Source organism: Xenopus laevis, chromosome 1S (assembly GCF_017654675.1).
Source record: "Xenopus laevis strain J_2021 chromosome 1S, Xenopus_laevis_v10.1, whole genome shotgun sequence".
In the NCBI taxonomy this organism is placed as follows: domain Eukaryota; kingdom Metazoa; phylum Chordata; class Amphibia; order Anura; family Pipidae; genus Xenopus; species Xenopus laevis.
The window spans coordinates 181,046,288-181,069,571 of record NC_054372.1 but is presented as its reverse complement, the minus strand read 5'-3'; the positions used below and the strand labels follow the sequence as shown (position 1 = coordinate 181,069,571).

The window sequence follows — 23,284 nt, the reverse complement described above, 5'->3', positions numbered from 1 at the left end:
GAATGCATGTTACCTCTGCTGGTTAACTTTTAGAATGTGAACAGGCCAAGTTCATTGAATCTCATAGCCAACTTGCACTGCTGGAGATGGTGTCCTGCATTTACGATCACATGATATTCACAGCTACAATAGACTTTGGCAATTATCAATGGCTGCAAAGTCTAAAATACACATTTCATTATGGCAGTTTAGTGAAAACATCTGAAATAGATCAGAACTAACTTGGTATTTCATGTTGCTGTAGGGCAGTGATCCCCAACCAGTAGCTTGTGAGCAACGTGTTGCTCACCAACCCCTTGGATGTTGCTCCCAATGGCACCAAAGCAGGGGGTTTTTATTTTTCAGTTTGGAGGCAAGTTTTAAGCGGTGGGGACGCTGCGGACTGAGCACCCCTGAAGAGGAGTTGGAGCTGCTATAGGAGGGGAGGCTGAGCGGTCTCTTAGGAGAGACAGTGGAGGCAAGTTTTGGTTGCATAAAAACAGGTGTACTGCCAAACAGAGCCTCTAGTAGGCTGCCAGTCCGCATATGAGCTAACAAATCCCAATCACAGCCCGTAGCCGGAACTCTCAGGAGTTTTTTGCATGCTTGTTTTCATTTGAATGTGGCTCACGGGTAAATAAGGTTGGGGATCCCTGCTGTGGGGGATCAGTGCCTACAGACATTTCATATCTTTTTCTGTGTATCAGTACTAATGTTTTTACATTTTAAACTTTAGCCTCTCAAAGTAAAAATATTTAGTATCATGTCAGCTAGTTAGCATATTCATTTAAAATTCTTGACATTAAAAAAAAAAAATAACAGATGTGATTTGTAAGGTCAATATCTTTCTTGGCCTCTTTAAATGGTAATGACAGTGGAAGTTGTAATTCTTTAAAAACATGTCGTGGTTGTTACGTTGGGCTGCTTGTACACTGGATGGACCACTTGTTTGGCGAGGTTATCAGAGGATGGTATTATTTCCCAGTTAGGTCAGTGGTGGGCCAACTTGGACTAATTTGATTATTTGGCCCTTGAGCCAGTGATTGGATTACATTGGGTTTGTGTAGACCATTTGGCTAAGGGCTGTATCTGTGGCCAAATGTGATCATCCTTCAGCCTAGCAGATCTAAATTAAACGATACAGGGGTAGATCGAAGGGACGTTAGGTATCACAATTGGTAAATGAGATAGTATGGAGGTGCATTATAAAAGTGGCTAGTATTTTGGAAGACAAAAAAAGAGTTTTATTGCTTGAGCATTGTCTGTGACAAAATGCTCAGAATCACCCCCATCAATTCTTGTGTGAATCGCCCTATGGGTCCAGTGACTTATTAACCTGAAGTGATACCTTAATTGGCAATGAAGAAACCACTGAATAACGGCAGTTGTACACTAACTTACCCTAACAGCCACAGTGTTGCACCCAAAAATGTACTTTTAGTAATCCTAGATGAAGGGTTGACGTGTATGCTGACTGTTAAGGCGGCACCTTCTAACATATTTCTCTATGATGTAAAATGCTGTGTTAATGATGGTGCCTTTAATGTCTCCCTTTTGCCAGATTTAGCACTCGGCTATACACAATAGGTGCATTATTAGAAATACAATTCTCATAAATATAAAATATAATTACAATGCAGATGAAGTGCTCAGTGTAAAGGAAACAAAAGGCTAGAGAACCCTCCCCCAGTAGGGCTTACAGTCTAAATGGGAGGGTAATATAACACAATTCGGATACAGACACAATTCAGACAAATATGCAAGGTTTTTACACTACCTTCAATGGTAGAGGATATAAATTGCATTTTTTTCCCCCACAGCTTTATAAATGTGCCTGCAAGTCCTCTTACGGGTTAGCACTTTAGGAACTTCTCAGCAGGTCATTTACAAAATGTACTTTAGAACCCCAAGAAGGATTAATATTTGACAAAATCTACGCACCCAGTATTTTCTTCCCTTTATTAAGGTACATTCAAAATGATTTTTTCAAGTATAATTTTTTTATTAAAATGGTTTGTTAATCAGCCAAACTCAACAAATATAAGTAATGTGTTAGCCAGCTGAGCACAAGTGGAGGCTTTCTACTGTACACACAATAGACTTGTAAGTAATGCCAGATGGATGACTCCTCAGAGCTGCGGGAAAGACATCTAAACTATTATCTGTAGCCCCCTATGGAGTCATGCATACAAACAACTGTCAGCTGAAACAATTGTGAACCTTGATGCCGTCAGCTTCCCGGTGACCATTTCCTGTGACTAAGAGATCTGTATAGAATATTGGCTGTTCCCGCTGCATTGCTGGGATGTTTGCATTGATATTTTTAAGAATCAATTTCCTAAACACATACTGCCTCTACTCTCCCCATCTAAGAAAGCTTAAAGGGGTTGTTCACCTTCAAACAACTAGTTGTTTTCAGATAGATCACCAGAAATAATGACTTTTTTCAATTACTTTTTATTTTCTATATGTCACCGTTTTTCTAAAATTGAAGTGTAAAGTGTAATTTTTCACCTTCTGAAGCAGCTATGGGAGGGGGGTCGCCGACCCTGTAAAATGTTCTAAATTGATACATTTAGTTGATACATTTCTTATCTTTGTCCCTGCTGAGCAAAATGTCTGGGTTTCATTACAAGCAGCTGTTAGAATTGATACAATAGTTACTAATACTCCAGAAATGCTGCTGAGAAATGGATCAACTAAATGTAGCAAATTGTAACAGTTCAGAGTCTGAACCAGAATTACTGAGCTGCCAGACTCAAACACCAGAGACAGGGGGGGTCATTTATAAACTTTGCGCAGGGCAGATTGGTTCGCAAAGTGAAAGTGAATATATTTGCCCTGCGCATGGTTGTATTTATAAAGCTGAAGGTTGCAAATTGCGAATTTAAGTTACTGTCAATGCTATTTTCGCAACCATCTCATTTGCGCGCCATTTGCGAAAATGTATTCACACTGCGAATTCGCAAAAAACGGAAAGACGGGCAGAGCAGTGCAATATATTGGCGTTCAGGAAAAAACATGCGCAATACAACCATTTGCGAAAAATATGTGTGAACTTTATAAATGACCCCAGGGACATTAAACTTTAAATTTTTTTGGGAAAAATAGTAAAAAATAAATAACGGAACGTAATTGAAAAAAGTCTATATTTCTGGGGAACAATCTGAAAACAACTGAACTGAAAAAAGTGTTTGAAAGGTGAACAACCTCCTTAAGGAAACCTTTTTCCCTCGCCTGCAAGGTATGTCAGCCTGGTTAAATTATACAGGTGACATGGGACTGGACTCTAACGGATGAACTTTGAAATTTTGCTTGCAGAGCCTTTATGTGTAACTTCTTCATATCTCATCTGTTTCCTCAGCATGTTGAACAATAGGGTAGAATGCTCTTTACATTTGTACTATATACTGATTGATTTTTATTTTATAAACGTACATTCCAGGGTCCCTACTATGCACTCATACTACAAAGGGTACTATTGCGAAAATGAAAATTTTATATACCGTAAGCTTCCGCATACTGAAATCAGAAACTTTCTACATGTAATGAATTAAAAATTCTGTACTGTTTCTGAAATAATCAAGTTCATCTTCACAATTCCTCTCTCTGCATCTGTTTCTCTTCATTCTGTCTTCATGCAGCAGTTGGGTGTCAGATAATCATTGACAGTTAGATCCAATATATCTTATAGGGGGGCTCCTTTTGCCTAGAAGATGTATTAGAGCTCACGCTATAAAAATCAGCAGACATCATGTCTCTCTACATGCAGAATTTGTGCAAAAGGCAGTTATTTTGTTAGATTCTGTTTGTACTGGAATCAGTTATTTGAATGAGCTCTAATTAACCTGCTAGGAAAGGAGCCCCCTTATAAGATATATATTCCCATTTTTGTGGCCACACCCCCTAATTACCATGTTCATTTTACAAAATTTGGCAGGTTATGACAGTTTGAACATATTTCTGTGTTTTTTTTCCAGTTATTTCAGTTTTGTTAATGAAGGTGAATTGCCCTTTGACTTTTCCCAAGGACCTCCTTATCTAAATTGTTACAATTACTTATCTGCTTATCTCAAAATTTTTACAAAATTATCTTAAGGCTCCCATACACGGGCAGATAAAAGCTACTGACAGACCAAGTCGGCAGCTTATCGGCCCGTGTGTAGAGCCCCCCCCCCCACGGTATTTCCCGAAAGTCAGGCAGATGCCGATCGGTCAGGTTAGAAAATCCCTTTGTTAATGCGGTCCCGTGATCCGACTGCCCATTTGGCCTCCTTTCTGATCATCGCCAAACGAACAGATCTCTACGCCTTTAGCTGCACCTGGTTGCTGTTCAGGGCTCTCTGCCAAAAGCCAATTAAGTTAGAAACTTATCTTTTTCTGGCTGTTCAGTACGGTACTGCAGGTTGAGCTGTCAAAGTAGGGCAGTCCCACTGAAAACGGGACAGTTGGGAGGTATGGCAATATTGAACATAAACTTGATTATTTCAGTTATGATGCAGAATATTTAATTGATTATATTTACAAAGCTTCTTATTTCAGTATGCAGAAGCTTTATATTATTTTTTCATTTCCACGATCGTTCCCCTTTAAGTTGATTACATGGAACCAATTAACCCCTCTAAGTATGGGAGCAAACCAGATTACTTAAAGAAAGCTTACTCTTTTTGATGGGGGGGACAGCCAGTTTCCTGGTCAGCTCTGTACCCCAGCTCTGCAAGTCAGCAATGCTAACAGATTCTGCATTTAGCTGCCCAAGAGGAGTGCTCTTCCAGCACCTGGTCACGGGTACCAATATTAATAGAACAGGTATAAGACTGCGCCTCTTAGGATTCTAAGGAGATAGCCAGGGAGGAGAAATCGAGCGCCGCACGATGGATCGTCGCCCTGCCGCTGTTTTCAAAGAGGAGTGCAAGCAGAGAATCTTCTTAATAAAGACTTTGCTAATTTAAAGTTAAAAGTGTCTTAGTGTTTTTTTTGGATTTGTACAAATGATGATTTTTTTTTTTTTTTAAATTGTTTCCGGTTAATTGGATTTTCACTGTACTTGATTAGAGGTTATAGGATCTTTAGGTAGTGAAGTCACAGCACCATCCAAAAAAAGCCTTTATTGGAATCCTGGCTCAGCTTCTCAGACAAGAGTAACAACAACGTTTCAGGCCTGCATGGCCTTTTTTCAAGGCCTGTTGTTGTTACTCTTGTCTGAGAAGCTGAGCCAGGATTCCAATAAAGGCTTTTTATTATTACAAAACTAGATGATGCTGTGACTTCACTACCTAAGTTGGAGTGGACAACTTTGCACGTGCATCTGCTATTTGAAAGATCCAAAAGTGCTGATTAATTGCACTATACTGTTTTAGGATCTATTGTCCAGAATGCTTGGGACCTAAGCTGGCACTGAACCATGCCATAAAATATTCACCACCCTTTACCAAAATAAAATATGTAATGTTTTGTGATTCAAAAATGGGTTTATTTTCTATTTTAACAATGGACTATGACACTCCAAATATGGAAGTACAAGTCCCCAATTGCTTTCTTCAGATTATCTGGCAGGTAAAATAACACGCCACAGATTAACCCATATTACAAAAAATTTACGCTTTTTTTTTTAAAATTACATTATATGGGCAAAAATATCCATACAGTAGGAACATGTTTTGCCCAACTCCAACTAAGTCCCCTAGCTCGCTAATGCTTCATCGTCTAGTGCAGGGGTCCCCAACCTTTTGAACGTGTGAGCGACATTCAGAAGCATGAAGAATGTTCTTGGGTGCCAAATAAGGGCTGTGATTGGCTGTTTGGTAGCCACTAGGTGGACTGGCAGCCTACAGGAGGCTCTGTTTGGCAGTACATCTGTTTTTTTATGCAACCAAAACTTCCCTCCAAGCCTGGAATTAAAAAATAGGCCACTGGGAACAACATCCAACATGTTACTCACGAGCCACTGGTTGGGGATCACTGGTCTAGTGGAAGGTCTTTCTAGAAGATTAGAGACTATTATAACTGCAAAGGGAGAGCCAACTTGATATCAGTGCCCTTCTTCAGAATGAGATATTGCTGTTCTGATATTTTCCATCAGTGTATATGTAACCTCCAGCATGCAGTATGTTCCACTTGTAGGTGTATTACATGTGGTGTCTCTCCCAGTAAGGAGTATAGCTGTGTGCATGACTTGCCTTCAGCTTTTGCACAGTTTTATCACCTATTTTATAGCGAAGGTGTGTAATGCTTGCAATGCGAGGTCATCTATTGATGTAATGTGTTTAATGTATTACATGCTCATATTTTAAACTTTCTCCCCCCCCCCTCCTTCCCCCTTAATGCATAAGCAAACCCATATGCAAACAACACTTTATGGATACAAACACATGTTCTGCAAAAATCTGGGTCTATGCAAACTCAGTATATAAGTATCTTAAATACACATAGTGACCCAGGCAGCGTCTGGAAATAATCTGTAGCAGTCAGATGAGGACTATCAGTTCTGCAGATCATCAGTGGAACAGCCCAGAGGCACTGACCCAATTGCTCAGTGGATAGTGAAGTCTGCGTCGTGTGGGAAGTTCTGTCTCTGCAAACACAGCTCTGAAAGCCACAAGTTAAGTTTATAACTTTTAGAGTGTCTTATTAACACCACAAAAGCAGGACTGTTTAATGGGCCAGTGTACGTTCGTTAAAATACAAAATGACTGCCAAATTGTAAGTAAAAAGATTTTTTTTTTCATCATAACTCAATAAAAGGTAAGAGAACAGCAATGTTGAATAGAGTTTTGTATATGTATGGTGCTGATATGCTGGATTTTCAACTACCAACAATATAGCTTTTAAATTGCACCTTGTTTGTTTTCTGCTTATATATCTATAGTGCAGAACCTTAGAAGTAAGTACGGTGCACCATGGAGGAAGATATATAGACTTGAAAGTCGCTTTAAAAATCCATATTTTATTGTTCCATTAATATTCCATTAAAAAGACATCATATGTAAAGGAACCATAGCTTAAAGGAACAGTAACATCAAAAAATAAGCGTTTTAAAGTAATGAAAATATAATGCAGTGTTGCCCTGCACTGGTAAAACTGGTGTGTTTGCTTAAAGGAATCGTTCAGTGTAAAAATAAAAACTGGGTAAATAGATAGGCTGTGCTAAATAAAAAATGTTTCTAATATAGTTAGCCAAAAATGTAATGTATAAAGGCTAGAGTGATTTGATGTATAACATGTCAGTCAGGACACTACTTCCTGCTTTTCAGCTCTCTTGGTTTACACTGACTGGTTACCCTGGCTACCAGGCAGTAACCAATCAGAGACTTGAGGGGGGGCCACATGGGTCATATCTGTTGCTTTTGAATCTGAGCTGAATGCTGAGGATCAATTACAAACTCACTGAACAGAAATGTACCATGTGGCTGGCCCCCCTTCAAGTCGCTGACTAACTCAGAGTTATAGAGCTGAAAAGCAGGAAGTTGGATTCTGGCTGTTTTATTAGACATCTGTTCACTCCAGCCTTTATATATTACATTTTTGGCTAACTAACTATATTAGACACATTTTTTATTTTGCACAGCCTATTGATTTACCCAGTTTTTATTTTCACACTGAACTATTCCTTTAAGAAACACTACTATTGTTTATATAAATAAGCTGCTGTGTAGCCATGGGGGCAGCCATTCAAAGGAGAAAAGGCTCAGGTTACACAGCAGATAAGCTCTGTCTATTTAATGGTGTTATCGGTTATCCATTAGTTAACCTGTGCCATATAGCCGTTTTTCAATTTCCGCCATTGCTACACAGCAGCTTGTTTATATGAACTATAGTAGTGTTTCTAAAGCAAACAGATCAGTTTTACCAGTGCAGGGCAACAGTACATGATCTTTTCATTACTTTAAAACACTTTTTTGGTGTTACTGTTCCTTTAACACGTTTCGTGGCTATCCAGCCACTTTCTCAAAAGCACACTGGTTCACACAAAAATCAGGTATATATAGGTGCAAGTAAATCCCACTATATATATCTTTAGTGTAATGGATCAATAGTGTGATTGATTTTATTTATTTTAAAATCTTTGGCCCAAATTACAGGCTGGACCACCCCTCAGCCCTTTGGCTGAATATACAAATGTTATGTCGTGATGCGGCCTAATTCAATTCTTCATTTTCAGCAGTGGTTGCATATAGAGGAAACCAAAACAGGAGTCAGAATGGCCTTTCTAACCTGATGGACGTCCTTCATAAAGAATACTTGACCAATGTCAATCCTAATTTTTAGCCAAATATTTAGACTTGTTATAGGCATTTTTTATTTCTTGTAAATGTTTCTGAGATTTATTTTTTTTATAAAATCACGAATTTATAGACATTTTTATATCATTACCCACTTTTCCAGTTTTCAGTATTGTATCTGCCTTGTTTTTAGTTTCTGTTTGGATGCCAAAAACATCCTTTTTATGTCCTCTCCCCGTCGTTAGAGAAACAAAGTGTTCCAGGCTTCACTCACATCTCTTTGCAAATAGCACCAGTATTTACTTTTTTTACCTTTTCTCCGTTCTTCTCCCTATTCTTCCAAAGTCCTGACAAACCCTCATTGCACCCCCGCCTAATGGTTTTAAAAATTTGTGGTGAGCACAACTTTCCCTTGTTTGTTATCATTTATACAGGAGCAGTGGCCAGCTCCATGTTGTAGCTCCCACCCTACCCAGGTGGGTAAAAAAATCTGGGTTTGTCGGGAATTTGGAAGAACAGGGAGAAGAAGGGACAGAAGGTTAAAAAAAAGGAAATACTGGTGCTATTTGCAAAGAGATGTGAGTGAAGCCTGGAAGACTTTGTTTCTCTAAGGACGGGGAGAGGAAATAAAAAGGATGTTTTTCGCATCCAAGCTGAAACAGAGCGTCCGCAGGAAAAAAAACCTAAAAAAAAGGCAGATACAATACTGAAAACTTCAGTGGGTAATGATATAAAAATGTCTATAAATTCGTGATTTTATAAAAAGTAATTTTTCCAAGAAATAAATAATGCCTATAACAAGTCTAAAGAATTGGCTAAAAGTAGGACTGGCTTTGGTCAAGTATTCTTTACGAAGGACGTCCATCAATTTAGAAAGGTTATTCTGACTCCTGTTTCAGTTTCTGTTTGGCAGTACTCACGGTTTTTATACAACTAAAGCTTAGCTAAGAATTAAAAAAAAAAAAAAAAAAAGTACCTGCTTTGAGGCCACTGGGAGCAAAATCCAATGGATTGGTGAGTGACATGTTGCTCATGAGCCACTGGTTAGTGATCACTGGTGTGTACGTTTGCCTCCCCTAACCCCAGCATAAACCTTTTTCATGTCCTGAACCATTAAATATCTCCTACAGTTTCCAGGACTTGTTATCCAGTAGCTTATGCGATTTCAAATAAGGCAATTTTATACAAGCGATTTGCTTATAGATACTGGGGCTGATTTAACAACTATTAAACTTTTGCATTCTGCTCGAAAAAGAGAAAGTTTCAGGTTTACCAGTGTAATAAGATCAAAGCAGACAATAATTATTGGAATTGTGAATCCCCTTGTTCAATTTGCATCGGTAATTAACAATTCTGGTAGCTCTGTGTATTGATGCCCATAGACAATGAATGTGTTCAGTTGCTCAAAGCAACATTCAGACACATTGCCAATGACAATGACTGGGGGCAGCTGGGAAACTGACAAAATGTCTAGCCCCATGTCAGATTTCAAAATTGAATATAAAAATTTCTTTTGAGAAATGGATTTCAGTGCAGAATTCTGCTAGAGCAGCACTATTAACCGATGTGTTTTGGAAAAACATGTTTTCCCATGACAGTATCCATTTAAGATAACTGTTTAACCGGACTCATACCTGTACTTGGTTTACTTTTGCCACTGGATGGGGCACTGTCAGCAGCTGGCCAGTATTTGCACTGGTATCACAAGTAACATGTTTTTCAAACTTTTTATACGCTAAACCAATGCCATTTGCAACCATAGCGTGGTGATTTTTTTTCTCCATTGAGATACTAACTAAACAAACTCTTTCTCCCAGGGTACTGTGCATGCTTTAACACTCCTTGGCTTTTAAAGCAAAAATTAATTGTGGTTTTGGGCAAGTCAGTAACCTCTCTACTTTCTAAGAACGAATCTGTTGGCAAGGGGCCCACATACCTGGAGAAGCAGTGTCTAATTAACAAGCCGTTTAAAAGTAGGCCAAACATATCAATCTTTTATCGCATCTCATCTGATACTAGGCATACATGTCTGGAAAATAGTTGGATTTTTTTTTTTTTTTGTAAAAACAAACCCAAGTCAACCACAAATGTAAGAAAATATTTTGCTCATTGTCACTGAACTGTAGCACCTTCATTATCAGATGGAAAATTTCATGGCGGAGTTTACCTCCTTCTCTAGCAACTTTTTGCCATTGATACAAAATTCACATTTTAGCTCTTAAATACTTTCACACCAAACATTTATTTTTCATTCCCAGTAAAACAACCAGGACAGGCTTAAGTGGTTAATAATTCAACAATCAAATGCCACAAATGATGCACTTTTCAAAGAAAATAAAGATTTTCAAACATACAGATAACTCTTTAATATATTGGTCAAATTGCATTTAAAGAAAAAAGGCTTTTCTCTTCTCTTTGTTTTAATAAGTCCGTGCTATGTTGAGAAATAAGAATATTTATTTTTCTGGTCCCATGGCAGTAAAAATTTAGAAAGTCTCTTCCTAACGCATGACCAAAAAGAAAAACAACTGGCTATTTCCACAGCTAGATTTACAAGGTGAAACAAAAATAGCCATGGCTCATTTCTAAAGGCATCCTGGCTGACAGCATTAAGACTTCCATAATAAAAATACAGCAAACGCCGCCTGTCCTCAGCAATGGAAAGATTCTTTAAATTGTAGTTCCACAACAGTTTCAGGGCTACAGTGTGGACATTGGTAACATTGGATTGTGTAATATGTTTGTGCCAGGAGGAATGTAAGGTACCCCCCTCATAAATATATAAAAATCATGTAGCAAAAGAATTTCATTGGGCTTGTGAAATCCCTATACGTGATTAAAATAATTTGGTTGTGCAGACAAATAAATGGCTATAGTTGAGCTCTCGTCATTGATTAAAAAGGAAGCAGAATAAAGTACATTGTATTAATTGTAGGTACAGGTATGGGACCTGTAATCCAGAATGGTCGGACTTCTATTTGCAGATTTAGCGCAGTGGAGCTCACGGGCGCCATCTTCCGGCACTCGGGAATCTTCAGGGTTTTCTTCCATCCCTTTGGCAATTTCCGTGACATTCGGAGCATGTGCAGTTGTTCTGAAACTGAATATTGCTACTACTGCGCATGCACCGATACGGCTCTTACTTACTAAACAACTGCAGAAGGAAGAAGACTGAAGATTACCGAAGCGCCGACAGATGGCGCCCGTGAGCCCCGCTGAATCTGCAAAGAGAGGTAAGTAAAGACTTAGGGCCAATTACCGAAGTTTACACCTAGGTTGGGGGGCAGCCGGGGGGGGACTATTTGGGGTAGGGGTTTTTATGAATAAGGGGTTTGTTTCTCCTTTAAGTCTACTTGAAAACCATTTAAACATTAAATAAACCCATTAGGCTGGCTTTGCTTCCAATAAGGATTAAGCATTTTTCATTTTGGATCAAGTACAATGTACCGTTTTATTATTACAGAAATTTATTTAAAAAAAATTTGGATTATTTCTATAAAATGGAGTCTACGGGAGAGCTTTCTGGACAACGAGTTGCCGGACAACTGATCCATACCTGTACTTGTCTCTGTAGCAGTATATTTCAAGGGTAATATTCTTGGAGGAATTTAAAAACATTGAGAAAAATGTTCACTTCAGCCTAATTTTATGAGTGATGGGCTTTGGCGTTATCTACAAAAAAGTATTATGTGCCACAATGAAATACATTTTATAGATTTGTCTTGTTTGAGTACTCCTATAACTTTCTTATAATACAATATACCAGCAAAAAGCAATTTGTATTTAACCAAAACCATACATTTTACTCTTGATTTATAGGGAAAGTAGTATTAAATCCAGGCTCATGAACCATTTACAGGTTTGGTTATTGCTGAACAATTCATTGCCTCTAAAGCTGGGAAACCAATCTCAAGTGGCCAAGAACAGTGTATTTGCTTTCCCAATCTGCAGACCATTAGTTTTGACTAGATTTTGTTCAAATTACTTGAGCACCATCAGACTATAAAAATACCATTTATTGGAATGATTGCATTTTAAAGTATATCAGTCATTCTAGATGTTTTCATAACTATTTCGATGCTGAAAGATCAGGTAGTATTTAAGGGTTAAAATCTTAAACTGTCCAACTTTTTTTTCTAGATGTAGGTTTTATACTAAATATATTCCTTCTGGCCTCTAACCAATGCCTACTGAAATAGCATTAGAGCAGTGATCCCCAACCAGTAGCTCGTGAGCAACATGTTTCTCCCCAAACCATTGGGTGTTGCTCTCAGTGGCCTCAAAGCAGGTGCTTATTTTTGAATTCCAGGCTTGGAGGCAAGTTTTGGTTGTATAAAAACCAGGTGTAATGGTAAACAGAGTCTCCTGTAGGCTGCTAGTCCACATATGGGCTACCAATAGCCAATCACAGTGCTTATTTGGCTCCATCCAGGAACATTTTTTATGCTTGTGTTGCTCCCCAACTCTTTTTATATCCGAATGTTGCTCACGGGTGAAAAAGGTCGGGGATCCCTGCATTAGAGAGAGTCGATCACATATGCTCTATCAGTGGGAGATAAGTTGAACTGAAAGCCCTATAAGGTTGTCCCATACCAATGAAAACTAAAACCATATACTGTATTTAAAATATAGCAATTTTCTGGGACAGATGGATCGTACCACTAGTAGTCATGACATCAATAAGAATATTAGCCTCATAGTTTTATTTTTCTGAAATGTCTTGGTATTGCTTTCTGGAAAAATTAGTTTGGTAAGAATATACTGTACACAGAATTGATCAAAAAAATTCAATATTTCTATTTTTTGTAACATATTTATATATTTATAACATATTTATATCTTTCATAACTGTTTTGTCCTATTCTGAAAACAGACTGTTTTATCATTTTAATTTGGCAATAATTCTTAGGTGAATGCATTCCATGTATTTTGATTGCTCCGAAAATCATCCAAAAAAAAGAATTTTATTGCAGTACAGGTATGGAAAACCCGTTATCCAGAAAGCTCCGAATTACAGAAAGGCTATCTCCCATAGACTCCATTTTAATCAAATAATTCCCATTTTTTAACGTGATTTCCTTTTTCTCTGTGGTAACAGTACCTTGTAATTGATCCAAACTAAGATATAATTAATCCTTATTGTAAGTAAAACCAGCCTATTGGGTCTATTTAATGTTTAAATGAATTTCAAGTAGACTTAAAGGCATGAAGATCCAAATTATGGAAACATCCCTTATCCGGAAAACCCCAGTTCCCGAGTATTTTGGATAACCGGTCCAATACCTATACAGGTATGGGACCTGTTATCCAGAATACTCAGGACCTGGGGTTTTCCGCATAACAGATCTTTCTGTAATTTGGGTCTTCATGCCTTAAGTCTACTTGAAATTAATTTAAACATTAAATAGACCCAATAGGCTGGTTTTACTTACAATAAGGATTAATTATATCTTAGTTGGGATCAAGTACAAGCTACTGTTTTATTTATTATTATAGAGAAAAAGGAAATTTCTTTAAAAAATTTGGATTATTTGGACAGCCATTCCGTAATTCGGAGCTTTCTGGATATCGGGTTTCCGGATAAGGGATCCTATACCTGTATTTATAAAATTTTGTATTTTCTAAAACTAAACCATTATTTTACACCACCTCAGATTTAGCACAACCAATTGAAGTCCATGGGACACATTCAAGCAGTTAAGATTTTTTGGCATGAAAAGTTTAACGTTTAAATGCATTGAAATAGATCAGGTAGGATGAAAAAAAAATCAAGTAGCACTGTAGACTTATGCACAAGTGGTCGTTAACAGATATTTAATGCTGGCCACACAGAGGGTATCTGTCTGATTCTGTAGAAGTGTCCACAAAAGACTGCCATTCACAGTACAGGTATGGGATCCGTTATCCGGAAACCTGTTATCCAGAAAGCTACGAATTACGGAAAGGTATCTCATAGACTCCATTATAATCAAATAAACCAAATTTTATAAAATGATTTCCTTTTTCTCTGTAATAATAAAACAGTACCTTGTACTTGATCCAAACTGAGATGTAATTAATCGTTATTAGAAACAAAACCAGCCTATTGGTTTTATTTAATGTTTACATGATTTCTAGTAGACTTAAGGTATGTAGATCCAAATTACATAAAGATCCGTTATCCGGAAAACCCCAGGTCCCGAGCATTCTGGATAACAGGTCCCATACCTGTAGTATCATATAAAAGATACTTATTGGAACTTGGCTAAAAACATCCTTGGTTCATGCCTTGCACTAGAGTCCTGCGCGGAACCAATTTGTTAAACCCAACCCGCATACTTACCTGCTTGGACCCAATCCGCGACCACTGACCATCAAGAAACAGGAAGTGCTGTCATTGTAAACATGAAGTGACATCATTAGAAGTAGGCGTGATCAGAAAAAAAGGAGTAAAACTCGCTATTGAGAAGACCCGCGACCCGACCCGGAGAACCTCCGACCCGCGTCTATACCTGCTCCCGAAACTTCTACCTGCAACCCGCAGGGTACCGCAGGCTTTTGCAGGTAAGCCGCGGGTACCCGACCCCCTGCAGGACTCTACCTTGCACTTATTCATAAGCATAAAATATCAACTAAGTACTTCCAGCTTGAAAGGGTAAATCCTGGAAACCACGCCTACACAACCCAATTCTGCTATACAACATTAACCCTTAAACCCACTGCATTTCTTTTGCAGTTCAATTCCAATTTCACATTCAAATATTAAAGATACAAACCATATCACAACCACTAAATTCACCACTTTTACATAGAGGATATCTGACCTATGATAAGGTAGGCATGAAATGCATTAGGCCTTTCTGAAGACATGCTATTTAAATAAAGTTTTTAGAGTTTTCTTTACTTAGTTCGAGTGAAGGATAAGAAGAAAAAATACTTCGAATTTCGAATGTTTTTTTGGCTACTTCGACCATCGAATTGGCTACTTAGACTACGACTTTGAATCAAACGATTCGAACTAAAAATCGTTCGACTATTCGACCAAGTACTGTCTCTTTAAAAAAAACTTCGACCCCCTACTTCGCCAACTAAAACCTACCGAGGTACAATGTTAGCCTATGGGGAAGGTCCCCATAGGCTTTCTAGCTATTTTCTTCTAAAAGGAATTTCGTTCGATCGATGGATTAAAATCCTTTGAATCGTTCGATTCGAAGTATTTAATCATTCTTTTTCCTTCGATCGATCTAAGTATTTGCGGTAAATCCTTCGACTTCGATATTCAAAGTCGAAGGATTTTACTTCGGTCGAATATCGAGGGTTAATTAACCCTCGATATTCGACCCTAAGTAAATGTGCCCCTTGGTCTGTCTGTCCATACTTGGTGCAAGTCCTGCTTTGTTTAACATGTCCCTGTTCTCTAAGCTGAAGGTTTGGGGCTTGGCATTCAAAACCAATGTTTGTACTGATGAGCACTATTGTGTTAAATGATTTGGGGGTTTTAAATTGGATACTTGACCTTCTGGCCAATAAAATATCATACATTTTGAACATATTTGAACATACAGTATTTGGATTTCCCTATTGCACTGGTTTTTGAGTTATTTAGCTTTTTATTCAGCAGCTCTTCAACTTGCATCTTAAGCAATCTGGTAACTAGGGTCCAAATGACCCTAGCAACCATGCCTTGATTTGAATAAGAGACTGGAATATGAATAGGAGAGGCCTGAATAGAAGGATCCCAGGTAGTCAAACTGATGGAGGTCACAATCCAGCCCATTTATCCAGATTGACCAATCAACATTAACTGGCTGAATCTCTTGTTTGAATAGTGCAGCCTTACAGAGCATTTGTTTTTTAGAAGGGAGTCGGCAACGCCCATTTGAAAGCTGCAAAGAGTCAGAAGAAAAAGGCGAATGAATATAAAAAATAAATAATAAAAAACAATTGAAAAATTTCTTAGAATTGGCCATTCTATAACATAATAAAAGTTACCTTAAAGGTGAACCACGCCTTTAAGTGTTGACCCCAGGTAGACAAACTGATGGAGGTCACAATCCAGCCCACTTATCCAGATTGGCCAATCAATATTAAATGTCTGAATCCCTTGTTTGAGTAGTGCAGTTGGGTACCCTCTTAAATTATAATATGAAACAACTCTTTGTGGTCAGCTTTACTATCAGTAGAAATATAATTAATGTACATTAGAGAAATTGATGGAAGTTGCATTATGGAGTATTTCTTAAGGCTTTTTTAGTGATATCGCTTAAGGTGCAAAACTGTTGTTTTTAATGGGATCTATTTTTTTCCATCTCACCTCAATTAAGCAGTCTTAACATACACAAGCACATTGTGTAGCAATGTTACAATGTCGTACTGGCCATAGTTGCACCTGTTCTTAAAGTGTGCTTATTTATTGCTATCCAACTCTAGCCAACAAGCTGTTCTTAGTTAACAAGCGTCTTTACTTTGTCAGCCCGTAGGGTGTTCTGTGGAAGGTTTTTTTTTTTCCACACAAAAGCACAAATGTCATCTGAAAATGCCAGTCTAGACAGTATTGCATAGGACTTGCTAAGAATCTGGGTCATAGCAGGCTGCGAGATGCTTTAATGCAGTATAAGTAGCCATCTGTCAACAAGAGCCTTCGTTGACTAAATGCTGTGAATACATTTGTATTATACCATACCTCATAAACATATTTCTTGCATTACAGCCACTAATATATTTACGCTTTGCTTTTGGTAGTTCCACATGACAAGATAACCTTCGTAAGGCTGTGAGTGCAAAGTGAATATTTGGAATTTGCAAACAGCAATAAATATTTGATGGCTAATTACAAACGAAAGGAATGTGAAAATAACATTGTAAGATTTCTAGGGTGCATCGGTCCAATGTTCTCTAATTCCTTTTCAGCTATGTGCACCCAAAAATTATTTTGTGAGCACATTTTAAAGTTGTGTTCGCATTTTATAAAAACTGTGTGTGCTGCTCGTCAAAATAAATACAACATTGTGTGTTTACACACAAAATTCTTTGTGCGTACCAAAATTTGTTGTGTGCAAGGGCCCCAAAATATGTGTACTTGCACACCGCTTAGAGCAGGGATCCCCATCCTTTTGAACCCGTGAGCAACATTCAGAAGTAAAAGAAGTTTGGGAGTAACACTAGCATACAAAATGTTCTTGGGGTGCCAAATAAGTGCTGTGATTGGCCATTTTTAGCCCTTATGTGGATTGTCAACCTACATTGAGGCTCTGTGTGACAGTGCACCTGGTTTTTATACAACCAAAACTTGCCTCCAAGCCAGGAATTCAAAAATAAGCTCCTGCTTTGAGGCCACTGGGAACAACATCCAAGGGGTTGGGGAGCAACATGTTACTCACAAGCTACTGGTTGGGGATCACTGGCTTAAAGCATGGGTCCCCAACCTTTTTTACCCGTGAGCTACATGCAAATGTAAAAAGAGTAGGGAAGCAACACAGGCATGTAAAAGTCCCTTGGGGTGCCAAATAATGGCTGTGATTGCCTATTTGGTAGCCCCTATGTGGAATGGCAGCATACATCTGATCACGAGCTACTGGTAGAGGGAACATTGCACCGGACCCTGCTTGTTTGTCGAATCCAAAGTTATTGAATGGATTCAGGCAAATATCGGACCGGATCTAAACTTCTCTTCAGCACCATAAAAGCAGGCGTGGTTGTGTGCATGCGCACACATTTTGGGGCCCTTGCACACAACAAATACCCATTGCACATGCACTGTTTGTTTTTTTTGTAATTCAATTAGATAATGTCAGATTCAGTTCTGCCAAGCTATTTGAAGCTTTCAAATTCAGCCGAATCACAAACCGATATGGGATTTGGTGCATTTCTAAAGATTTCTGTGTTCCAGAATCTATCACTTTATTTATAGGGTAAAATTGATCCGAACGCTACTTATAGTCCAATCAAATTAAGTATGCACAGTTTGCTGGTGATTTGTGTCACATTTTTATGGTGCTCATGATGAATATTCTGATCATCTTTGTTCCCTATGAAAGGGGCCTAATTTATTTAAAAAATTATACTCTGTTTGGCCATCTTTATATGAGCTTACTGTAGAGGTAAAAATGATTGATGGGGGTGGTTTAGCATTATGCTCGGAAAAGCAAATTTAAATTTTTGGGGCAGCATAGTAGCTAGGGTTGCAATCTGTCCTGGTTTTTTTGAAGGGCTGCCCAGGACAAAACTGCCTGCCTGTTTTCCAAATTAGGAAAATCGGGCAGGATTTCCTATGATTTACGTGGTGATCGGCCAATCGCCGATTGCTACATCATAGCTCCACCCCTGACATTGTGACCTGCTCCCACTGCATCATGGCTCCACCCCCAATATGTCACGGCCCCACCCCCAATATGTTGCGGCCTCGCCCACCTGCCTGGAGTTTCACAGCACAGAAGGTAGCAAACCTAATAGTAGCTCAGTGGGTAGAACCTCTGCCTTGCAGTGATGGGCTCCTAAATTTAATTCTGATATGGGCACATTCTGAAAGTAGTTTGTACTTTCACCTTAGAACCACTTTCTCCCAGTACTGTGGTTTGCTTTCATGCTTCAAAAACAGCCAGGTTATTTTGCTCCTGATAAAATTGTTAAATTCAAATTTGGCCTTGTGTTTTTTCCGCCATTCTAAGAGGAAAAAGAGATTCAAATGTAGCTTTTAAAACTCAAATTTCTGAGATTCATTAAGGTAAGATAAAAGAAATCTCAGCCACCTAAAACCTGTATAGATTCTATAGTAGTCAATGGGGGTGCTTTCAAGCAAGCTGATGTCATTTTAGGTTTTTAAAACAAGAGATTTTACAGGCTTGTTGAAAATTACAAACAATATTTTTATTATTGGAGCTTTAGTGTTGTTGCAGGTAACCAGTTCAAGTTTTTTCTTAAAGGGGAAGTAAAGTCTAAAATAGAATAAGGCTACAAATGCTGTATTTTGTATACTAAACATAAACATGAACTTACTGCACCACAAGCCTAATCAAACAAATGATTTATGCTCTCAAAGTTGGCCACAAGGGGTCACCATCTTGTAACTTTGTTAAACATCTTTGCAAGACCAAGACTGTGCACATGCTCAGTGTGATCTTTGCTCCTTAGGGATCGTCATAAATTATCAAAATAGCACAAGTCAAATAATATCTGCCAGAAGCCGATACAGCAAGACTGATTAATAATTAGAATATACAGACTGCACTGGGTCCTGTGTTGTCATGTAATCTAATGTGGATTTTATAGTTTTTTTTTTGTTTAATACAAACTTTCTCCAACTCTGCAGAACCAGTGGCTGCAACAAAACAATCCTCCAAATAGAATCCTAGTTTATCTGTTTAAATCTGGCTCCATAATCTTTTTCCCTGCAGCTGGAGTTGGAAACAGTAAAGGGGATGTAAAGGCAAAAATAAAATCCAATACAAATCTCTACACAGTCGGTGACTGCTCTAGAGGGAAACAAAGCTGCTTGAGTTCTGCATGACTGGGAAGTAAGGCGGTGGCTCCCCCTGCTGTTCATAAGTATGATTGTTTCCCTGCTCAGCAGTTAGGGACCGTCTGACAATTCCTATCCACAGCAGTAAATGAAGGGAGAATTTCACTGCATACAGTCAGGTTTCTTATAAAAACGGTACAAATTGGAGATAGGTTTTTGTTTTGTTTTTTCATTAAAAAAAAATAAAAATGGGATTTTTTTTTTTTTTTTTTGCCTTAACATGCCCTTTAAATGTGTTGGTAGTTATGGGGAAACCATTGCTCCAGTGGGATTTGGTAGTTTGACCTTCCAGTCTTGTGTGATATGGACCTTAGATTGTATTCACATAAACTATGTGTAGATATGTAATAATATATTTAGTACACACACCCCAAATGTCCTCCAGGATAATTTTCTGTTCGTGGAATTATGTTTTTGCAATATTTAACAAGGTTATAAATAAATATGTGGGGCACTGAATATAGTAATAAAAAAAATCAGCATGAAAAAGTGTTTACACAAAACCACCTGGAGCATATGTCTTCGTTTTTCAACTTGTAGAGCTCAGTCAGCCGGTGCTGTGGTAAAATGTTGCCACGATTATAGTAATAGCTATCTGGAATAAATGATTTCATGCCTATTAAATTAATTTATAATTCCCTGGTGGGACCTTTATTAAGAACGCGTTTTCAATAAATCTTTTGCAGCGTGAATGTTTAATGAAAATAGGAAATGCAGTTAAAGGAAAAAAGAATTTGAGCAAATTGGGCCATGTTACTTTGACGATAATCTTACTTGAGTGTTTTTTTTTTTTTTGTAGTAACCATAGTTGCCAGTAGACTGTAGGTGTTGGAATCGGAGATCCAGTTGGGGGGGCGGCGTGCATCTCCCAGACATTTCCATTATTTGAGATATTGGCATTTAAGTTTTATACTGCTAGACAGGCTTCAGTCTAACAGCTTTCTTCAAAGACCATGAGTATCAGCTGCCCTCCTTTAAAGGAGAACTAAACAAAAAAACAAATATGGCTAAAAATGCCATGTTCTATATACTAAACTTATTGCACCAGCCTAAAGTTTCAGCTTTTCAATAGCAGCAATGATCCAGGACTTCAAACTTGTCACAGGGGGTCACCATCTTGGAAAGTGTCTGTGACACTCACATGCTCAGTGGGCTCTGAGCAGCTGTTGAGAAGCTAAGCTTAGGGGTCGTCACTAATTATCCAGCAGAAAATTAGGTTTGTCTGTAATATAAGCTAAAGCTACAGGGCTGATTATTAAATTCTGGTGCTAATTGCACTGGTTTCTGTGCTCCCATGTAGTATTTATCTGTATTAATTACTAATCCGCCTTATATTGTGACATTTCTATGTGTACTGTATATTGTGAGTGGGTCCCTAAGCTCAGTAAGTGACAGCAGCACAGAGCATGTGCAGTGAATCAGCAGAAAAGAATATGGGGAGCTACTGGGGCATCTTTGGAGACACAGATCTTTACTGCTAAAGGGCTCTGGTTGCCTTGGGCTATAACAAAACATAATGTACAACATTTCTAGCCGACTTCTTTAGTTAAGCTTTAGTTCTCCTTTAAAGAATGAAATGTTTGGTGCACTTGGGGGTACCAAATGTTAGGCACCCTCAAGTGATTGTATTGACTTACCTGAAACCCGGAGCTGGTGCTCCTATCAGCAGAAAACTGCTCCGGCCTGGAGTTATACCAGTGAGCACCACGGAGCGATCCTCTTCCGGCTTCTTCTATCTTCAAATTTCCCAGGGCAAACGCATGCACAGTTGAACGAACTTTTTAGTTAAAGTTCGGCTTTTCAGTATACTGCACATGCGCAGGTGCGCGAAGAAAGAGTAAGAAGGAAGAGGATCGCTTTGTGGTGCTCTCTGGTATAACCCCGGGCCGGTGCAGTTTTCTGCTGATAGGAGCACCAGCCCGGGGTTTCAGGTAAGTAACTACAATCACTTGGGGGTGCCTAACATTTGTACAGGGGTACAAAGCTGAAAGTTTCATGTCTATAGTTAAAAAAATGTTTTTATTAAAATGTTTAACTTTTTATTGAGGTGATGTTAAAAATGTAATTTTACTGAAACTTGTGTTCCTTCATTTAGGCTATGCAGCCCTTACATTACCATGATTTTTAGAGGGGAAATGGCAGCTATAAAGTGTATATAAAATTTTTTCCAATATTCCAGATATACAGAAAGGATACTGTAATATCAAGTTCTCGTCAAACTTGCTATGGCATGCCATTTTATGCTGCTTTTAATAGATAATAGGACTTTTTTTAAAATTGTATTTTATAGTTTTGAATGGAACAAATACGTGATCAAAACCTGTTATCCAAAAAGCTCCCAGTTGCAGTATGGCCATCTCCCTGAGAGTCCATTTTAAGCAAATCATTTTATTTAAATTGGATTTTATTTTTCCCTGTAACAATAAAACAGGCCCTTGTACTTGATGGTAAACTAAGCTGTATGAATCCTTTGCTGACAAAACAACCATATTGGATTTATTTAATGCTTAAATGAGCAGAGTTAAGGAATGGTGATCCAAATAACAGAAAGATCTGGAAAACCCCAGATCCCAGTTTCTCCAGATAATAGATCCCATACGTGTAGTGTACTTTCAGCAGTTTTCCTATGTGCACCCTTAACCTCACAATAAAGCTTGATGTGTACATGATGTCCATGACATCCTAAAGTGTTGATCATTGGTTTAGAGTTATTCCCCCATATGTAATAAAAGGTGCTAAGTTTGCCCAGGAGCAGTATCTCATAGCAACCAACAAGATGTTTGCTTTTAAACAGGTGACCAGTAAATGCTACCTGCTGATTGGTTGCTATTGGTTACTGCTCCTGGGCAAACTTAGTGCCTTTTATTACATAACCACCATTGATTCCAATTACTTTCTGAAGTTGACCGCTGATCTGGAAACGTTCTCTTTTTCCTTTAGGTATTGGGACAACAAATTTAAGGTTAAATCGCATTATTTAATTTAATTATTTATGTTTAATTCATCCATGCAGAAATAAATTCTAAAATGCAAAGCTGAATCTAGAAACTTCATAAGCCTTTTTTGTTCTTTTTAGGATATATCTACCATAAGTGGTGTTCCAGAGGAGCACATCAAAACAAGAAAAGTCCACATTTTTGTTCCTGCACGGAATGCAATGCAGTCTGGTGTGCAAAACACAAAGAGATGGAAGATGGAATTTGACACTCGGGAGCGCTGGGAAAACCCTTTAATGGGATGGGCATCAACGTAGGTATCAAAGAGGGGTCACTGATCCCATATATTTGTGCTTTTTAATTTTCACCTTTCTGTTCTGACCTGTCCAATTCATATTCCAGTCTTTTATTCAAATCAATGCATGGTTGCTACAGTAATTTGCTGAAATTGCAAACTGGAGAACTGCTGAATAAAAGGCTAAATAAATCGAATACCAAAAATAATTTTTAAAAAATGAAAATGTATCACTCATCACATCATGCTTAATTTAAAGGTGAACTACCCCTTTAACACATTCCCTCCAATGCATTGTTTATACCAAGAATATTTTCTGGCAAAGTTCGTCTTCTGGTGATGGGGGGTCCACATA

At 38.2% G+C, this 23,284-nt stretch overlaps 1 protein-coding gene across 1 annotated transcript in view; it reads left to right on the top strand.

Moving 5' to 3' along the window:
- ndufs4.S (NADH:ubiquinone oxidoreductase subunit S4 S homeolog) overlaps positions 1 to 23,284 on the top strand; it is an 82,624-nt gene that overhangs the window by 57,048 nt on the left and 2,292 nt on the right. The window contains 1 exon segment of the mRNA NM_001093880.2: positions 22,775 to 22,947. Coding sequence (NP_001087349.1) covers positions 22,775 to 22,947 — 173 coding nt within the window.